The 7747-nt window shown below is 32.1% G+C and overlaps 1 protein-coding gene across 1 annotated transcript; it reads right to left on the reverse strand.

The window, feature by feature from the left end:
* Window positions 1-264: 264 nt before the first annotated feature.
* Window positions 265-3779, reverse strand: LOC133808744 (metal transporter Nramp3.2-like). The gene is made up of 4 exons (XM_062245892.1): window positions 3035-3779; window positions 2457-2593; window positions 1641-2293; window positions 265-952 (listed from the first exon to the last, which is right to left on the reverse strand). The coding sequence occupies exons 1-4, from the start codon at window positions 3553-3555 to the stop codon at window positions 731-733; spliced, it is 1533 nt and encodes a 510-aa protein (XP_062101876.1). The 5' UTR covers window positions 3556-3779; the 3' UTR covers window positions 265-730.
* Window positions 3780-7747: the final 3968 nt, after the last annotated feature.

The following is a 7747-nucleotide window of genomic DNA, read 5'->3' on the forward strand; positions in this document are numbered from 1 at the left end:
AAAACTCCTTCCAAAATATGCCAACTGCTCTATAGATTTCATCCAATAAGAATGAAAAAAAATAATAGAAGATAACCATCATTTGGCTGCCTTGGGGCATTTCAAGTTTATGGCTCATATTTCTTCCTTTTATCATCATCGTGCAAGCCAAGTACATACATGGCCAAATGAATTGGCTACCACTAAATCAAGTGTTCATAAAAAGTAACAAAAGTATAGAGTACCAGTGAAAAAAGCACTAAAGAAATTGAAAACTCGTATAAGTGTGATAAAATGATTCCACTTTATATATTGATCCCAAAAGAGGAAAATACACAATACCCACTTCATATTGTCAAATGCCTACTTGACCAAGTTGGCTACTACAGCTAATAATATATTCAAGCTACAGCATTACGCTAATGAAAATTGTCAACTTCATATTGATTGATATATATCCTAGGCCTAGCCTTGCTTAATTGTCTTTTTTTTTCCCTTTAATTTAATGTTTTGTGTACAACGAAACAAAAGAGCTACAAATAAGCTCTACCGTACAGGAAATCACCTTTGGACAGTAGTCTCAAATTTTCTACACCAAAGTGATCCAATGAGGTGTGTTTAAATACCAAGGTTGATGCTGTATCAGAAGGAAAGTTCTGAGAATATGCAGTTTCATCAGCCCTTGAACCATTTGACACTTTCTAAATGCTTGAATGGTAAGCTGACTGGAACTGGTATTTGAGTTGATCAGTCAGTTTCCCGAATCTGTGATTCCCTTGGACTGTACAAGGCCTCTCAAGCTTGATAAGGAAAAGCCTCGGTAGATGAGGTAAACAATGAACACAACATACGCAGTGGTAAATGCACTGACAGCAGTGCCAAAAACCACTCCATTCACCTCTGATGAGAAGAACTCGAGCAATAGATACCCATTGATAAGTATCACCAGGGCAGCCACAGTCCATGCCACAGTCTGCACAAAAAAAAAAAAAAAAATTTGGAGTTAGGAGGAAAAGGGGGGCCACTAAAGCAATCCTAATTTATAGAAATCTTTTTCTTTTTCAAAAGAAAACAGGCTCAGGTAGCTTGCAAAACATGTGATTGTGAGATTGCAGACAATGTTTGGTCTGCTCTAATTGTTAAATTTGGAGAACTGACATACTAGTGCAGCATACATTAGAAAATGTATAAATCAGCTTTTCCCTAGCCAACAAAATCTTCTTTGTTTATAACAATAAGAATTGTCATGTCACTGCCAATCAATAGAAAAGAAAGAAAGCAACAGCTCGTTATAGATCATTTTTTTCAAATGGGGACTAGAACACCCCACAAAAACACACTCACTCGCACACCCAACCACTTGAGGTCGGCTGAAGTGGCACAGCTCATTATATATCATGAGCCCATATGACAAAACATAACACTCGTCAGAGATATTCAGTAAAACCAAACGTTATAACAGACACTGCATGAGATGAGAGTAAACTTCAGAACATAATCAGGCATTGAAACACAAACAAAACACACTCACAAGCCATATTAACTCACTATGTGATGGAGCACAATGCCAAATAAAGACTATTATATTATAAGCAATGACACTCAAAGGTCATCATCTTCCACTTTACGACTAACATGAAGAGCAGAGGATATCAACATACCTTGAGTAAAGGGCCAATTTTGAAACTGCCCATGATTTGCTCCTTTGAAACCAAATAGAGCAGGGGAATAAGTGCAAAAGGGATCTGAACTGACTGAAGCACATTAAGCCACTCATTTAGAACATCCAACGTATCCTCGGAGGAATCAAAGATGAGAGCAACAATCATAGTTGGAATAATTGCGAAACTTCGAGTAATCAATGCCCGCAGCCATTTTTTCAATCTCAAGTTTAGAAAACCTCCCATGATAAACTGCCCAGCATAAGTACCAGTAATGGTACTGCTTTGGCCAGCAGCTAATAACCCAATAGCCCAGATATACAAAATGGGAAACATCCCTCCTCCATACTTGTCTTGAAGATACTGTCCTGCATTTCCAAGGCCAATACTACTGGCTAGTTCTGTTCCATAAAATCCCTTGGCAAATACAGTCGTCACAAATAGATTGATAATGAAGGAGATCACAAGAGCAATAGTGGACTCTATGCTATAGTAATTTAGAGCTTCTTGGACTCTCCCCTTCTTGCTGTGGTCAATTTCTCTTGACTGTACAAGAGCAGAGTGCAAAAATACATTGTGAGGCATAATGACACAACCTACAACTCCAACAGCTTGCTTTATAGTTTTCGAACTAAGCTTTGGAATCAAAATACCTAAAAAAAACAGATCACAGTTACACAGCATTAGACATACAGAAGTGTGACTGTGAGAGTTTTATACATTGACAAGTTTTTGGCCCAAATACGGCATTTTTGTTCCAAAAAATCAGTAAAAGGATTTTAATAAGTTTGAAAATTTGGGTGTAGAATATGTTACCTATAAGAAGTTCTGAACCACTAGGCTTTGTTTCTCCAAACATCCATGCAAATGACAGCGCCATTGTTGCAATAAGAACCGCAAAAACTGCCTCCAATTTCCTCACACCATAGTTCTCCAGAAAGAGAAAGATAAAGCTGAAAGAAAGAAAGTACAAATTAATGCTACAAAGAAATACACTTGTACAGAGCAGTGCTGTGTAAAATAATGCATAAAACTAAAAACAAATATATTGAATTTACTTCTGAACCAGCCAGACTACTCAGGCATGGACTATATAAGACTTTCATCAACAAAACAGTAACTTCAATTACCTTATTTTGCTACAATCACAAATTCAGAGTCTAAAAGATACAGTTTCTCAAACTTTACAAAAAATCCAAATTAATTCTTTTTTCCATTCTTACTAAAAAAAAAAGGCTTCATTTTTTAAAAGAACTGAAGTACTGGTCTCAAAACCCATTGAGTTTGAGTAAATAAAGTCTCAAAAGAAGAGAGAAAGAGAGAGAGAGAGACAGTTCAGAGTAAAAATCTCCACTTTGCAGAACCAAAAATAAAAAAGCGAATAGAGAAATTACCAATCCAAAGCTGTGATAATGACCCCGGCCCAAAGTGGTAAATAGCCATTACTCAGTATCTTAATGGCAATAGCACTCCCAATGACCTCTTGTATGTCAGCCCCAATCAAAGCCAGCTCAGCCATAACCCAAAGCACCAGCGAAGCCCACTTGGGGTACTCCTCCCTGCAAAGCTCGGACAAGTGTCTCCCAGTGGCGACGCCGAGCCGCGCCGCCAATAACTGAACCAACAGCCCCATAGCCGTGGCCCACAACAGCAGCCACAAGAGCGAGTACCCAGCAATGGCTCCAGCCTGAAGATCACCCTCCAAGTTTCCAGGATCAAGAAAAGCGATGCTCATCAAAAACCCGGGACCGGTGAAGAGCCAGAGCTTTTTCCACGAAAACGGCGGCACGCCGGAGTCGTCATCGTCGGCGGCTTCGTCGATCCCAATGATAAGAACCTTTTCGTCTGAGTCATAGGCGGCCTCGTCTTCCTCGGAGCCGAACAACAGCGGCTGGTCAGGCTCTTGGGACGACATAGTCAAATCAAAACAGAGCTCCGGGCACTACTCCGGTCCAGAAAAAAAAAGGAATCTTTGGGTCAATTGAGGATGTATATATATATATATATAGGTTTAGATATTTGGGTTTTGGGTTTTGTTGCTTCTTAGTTCTCTTGTTGCTTTTCTTCTGGTTTTATCGCAAATTCTTTCTCTCCCTCTCTCTACTCTCAAAGTATCCAACTTTATCGTTAAGAAAAGGATCTTCGGAAAACTACCCGTCTCATAATCTCATGCCTTTCTCTTCTGTTTAAATAATAAAAAATATTTACTGGTTTTTAATTAAAATATAAAAATAAAATCGACCTGTATAAATGGCAAATCTATTTTATATTGAATTACCATTTTTGGCTTCTCCGAATTTAGCATATCCCTTTTCTTTTCTTTTTTAATTTCAAAATTCAAATTTTATAAGTAAAAGGATAAAACTAATTTATTTTTTTAGCGTGGGTTTTAATGAAGGGAAAAAAACTTGAAAGTTTACTGGAAAAATTTGTTTTGTTTTTTAGGAGAATTATTTCGACTTTTTTTTGTGTCAATATTAATTAATTTTGAAATTTATTAGTTTTAGATATTTTGGTTTTAAATATAAAAAATTAGTTCTAAAAATACAGATATATATTTTCAAATTTTATTATTATATAATTATGTATATTTATATGTTAGGAGTGTCCAATCTTGCCATATTAGCACAATATTTGTGCTACATAAAAAAATTAATAAATACAATATAAAATAATATTTACAAAAGATGTTACAAAATTTAGGGCAAAACTTCATTGAGTGAATAGTTGAAGGAAAAAATTTCTATAGCCACCCCTTAAAAAAGTTAAACGTGAAATAGTATGGAAAAAATAAACAGAAGCAGACACATAAGAAATGGCTCCACTCTATCCTTTTGGTTTTTGGGGTTTCTTTTTAAAAGATAGAATTATAATTTTGTAAATTTCTATGGTGGGGCTTTTGAATAGTTTTTCGGCATAATTTATTTTATGATCGTATATATTATAATTATTTAGAGTATTTTATAAATTTTTAGAAAATTTAGAATAATTTATAGTACCGAAAATTAATTTAAAAATAAGTTGTTACACGCATGATTAATTTTTATATTAACGTGTAAAAGAACATGCTTGAATTTAATTTTCAGCACTGTAAATTATTCAGAATTTTTTTAAAATTTACAAAATATTATAAATTACAATAATATACAAAATAGAAAAAAATATCAAAATTTTTTTACGAATTGAAAATAAAAAGAAAAATCAACCGGTGGGACTCGTTTTGAGGTATCTGCCATATAGAATGTTCTTACAATTTTAATTAAAGCAAAATAAATAATTAAATGTGAAACGAATCATATTATGACACGTATACAATTGAATGTTTAATTTTTCTTTTAATTCTTTTGACTGCTTTTAAATCTCAACACTTACTTAAGAAAAGATGAGAAGGGTCCCACCTAATTGTGCCTGACAAGACAGAAAAGCCATACCATACGCGATCACTTGGATACCGAGATCCATACCATTTTGTTTTTTAATTCATAAATAAATATTTTTTCTTAATTAAAATTAACATAACTTTTATTTTTTATTCTACCTTTTAGCACTCTCGTGCCACCACTTTCAATTTGTTAAAAAAGTCAAATAAATAAATAAAAAGTTTGTTCCAATTTGTTATATATTTTGTACAGAACATTTTTATTACTAATTAATAGCTTTCAGATCTCAAATTTTAGTTTATTTTTCAAATATTTAGATGAATTGTTTCAGTAAAGTTGGCTTGTATAAGTAATCTGCTCTTATATTATTACTAATAAAAAAAATTGGATCTCAAACTATTATAAATACATATATTTTTCTTATTTTAAAAAAAAGCACATAAAGAAAAAACTGAAAAGCTAGAGACATTAGGTGCACACAACACAACGAATCGAATAAATATCACTAAAAGCTACCAAGTACAAACATATATATTATATGGCTCTCATGCCAATCATTATCCATATCTAATTATACGAGCTGAAATTTTCAATCCCAATTAAGTTTATGTACGTTCTCATATTTTTATTTTATGATAAATTTTGGCATCAATTAGATATTAATGAACTAAAAACTATTTCTAATTAATTTTTTTCATGATAATTATTAGTCTCATTATGAGATTCATCCAAAAAAACATTTAATTTTAGCAAGTTCGAGGAAAAGCAGCCAATTTTGTAAGTTTTCCAAAAGTAAGGAACGACTACAGTGTTGTGGTTTTAATTATGTAACAACACTCTTGGCTTTAGTGGACCACACAAGTGAAGCGAAGAATGAATGGTAGTTTTGAATGAAGTGACTGGGCGCACGCCCCGCTTGGTTTATTGACAGCAAGAGAAACAAAGAAACGCCACGTGGCATAAATGATGAGGTGGTGGGGCTTTCGGCTGTGACAAGGACGAGAAGATGGCGTGGGAGTGCCGCGTCCTATAGCACCAATTGTGTGGAGGTAACGAGTCAGCTGCGGTACTAATGTGGATGCCTCGTGCCTCCACGGGTTTCTTCCTCTACTTCCCATCTCAGGATTTTACCTCCAAAATCTCATTTTGCTCCGTTTCAAATTTTTTTTTTTTTTTAAATTTGCTCAAAACATATTTTTTTTCACAAAATTTATAATGAGAAGGGAATTTATATGGTACACCTCTCCTGTTTTCAGTTTCTCAATTTCTTTTGTTCGTTGATGGATATTGTAATCAGAAAATATTAAATTGTAAATAAAAGTGAAATAATATATTACATACGTGTTTATTTCATTTTATACATGTGTGAAATATGTTATTTAAATATTATTTTTGACACAATAAATATTTTAAAATTTATATACCTTAAATAATTATAATGTATACCTCATATAAAAAAAAAAGTAATTATAATTATAAAGAGATGTACCAATACACCCTTTCTTAGGGTGCACATCACAAGTCTCCTAAAATAAATAAAAGTAATTAGAAGTCTAAATTATTGAATATTATATTCAATGATATAGTTTATTTATAATTATTTATATATTTGTAAAGAGTTTACAACATGCTCCTGTGACTATTACTTGTATAATATATATACTCCACGAGATTTTTAGAATATCTTTTTTATATTTGGGGGATGAAATTTGAATTTGGAACTTCTTCTTTGGGAAGAAAGATGTAAAAGTAGAACCAGTAAACTATGAAATTATTTTTAATCCCTAGTTTTGCAATATCATTCAAAATAGTATGTACCTTTCATTGCCTGTTAAATATGTTTTATAAATGACCTAATTAATTTATTTTTATATATAGTTTTTATAAATACTAAATTAAATTTAAAATATATAACATTAATTAACAACAAAACTAAATTAAATTAGAAAAATAAATAAATAAACAATTTTATTTTAATTAAGTTAAATTTCAACAAATTTTGAAAACTAAATTAAAATTCACTTTAAACACTTCAAAAACTTTGGAAAAATTTAATTTTAAATAAAATAAATGCAAACACTCAAACAAAACAAAATAAACCTAAAATATCTAAGTAAAGAATGATGGCGGAGTTAGGGAAGACACAATTGGACGATGGCAGCAATGTGGCTCACGAGGACCAATAATGGAACTGGAAACAAATGGGAGGAGCCCTATTTTTTCTTTTAATATAGATTATATATATTTTTTAAAAATGAATATACATATTTATATATATATTTCAAAATTCTTATTTATTATTATTTTTTTTAAATTATGGACCATGGCTAATTGTTGGTAAATTTATAGATGATCTTTATTTATTTTCATGTAGATCTAATATTAAACAAATTAATATGAGATAACCTAGAACATGTTTCTAAAATTGAACTCAAAGAGAAACAATGATAAGAATACTTACAGTATACGCAACGGAATGAATGAGTTATTCATTTAGTTTCTATAACCCCTGTATCATTTCTGTCGCAGAGTATTATCAAGAAACTAAATCGTTCTTCTAATTTCTTCACAGTCTTCTAAAACTATCAAAAAACCAGTGATTAAATTTATCTGTCGTCTGTTTTGACTTCTCTCTAAGCACTCCTTTTATAGGCTCAATTAGGCCATTTAATTTTATTAAAAAATTAATAAAATAATAGTCAATTTGAAGTCCTAGGTCGAAATTAT

Source organism: Humulus lupulus, chromosome 1 (genome assembly GCF_963169125.1).
Source record: "Humulus lupulus chromosome 1, drHumLupu1.1, whole genome shotgun sequence".
NCBI classification, from domain to species: domain Eukaryota; kingdom Viridiplantae; phylum Streptophyta; class Magnoliopsida; order Rosales; family Cannabaceae; genus Humulus; species Humulus lupulus.

Excerpts from the sequence above, each read along its gene's own strand:
- LOC133808744 (XM_062245892.1), bottom strand. The coding sequence starts at position 3,555 with ATGTCGTCCCAAGAGCCTGACCAGCCGCTGTTGTTCGGCTCCGAGGAA. Across the intron at positions 2,594-3,034 it reads ATTATCACAGCTTTGGATTG|CTTTATCTTTCTCTTTCTGG; the intron begins GTAATTTCTCTA and ends TCTTTCTTTCAG. Across the intron at positions 2,294-2,456 it reads TGGTTCAGAACTTCTTATAG|GTATTTTGATTCCAAAGCTT; the intron begins GTAACATATTCT and ends TGTTTTTTTTAG.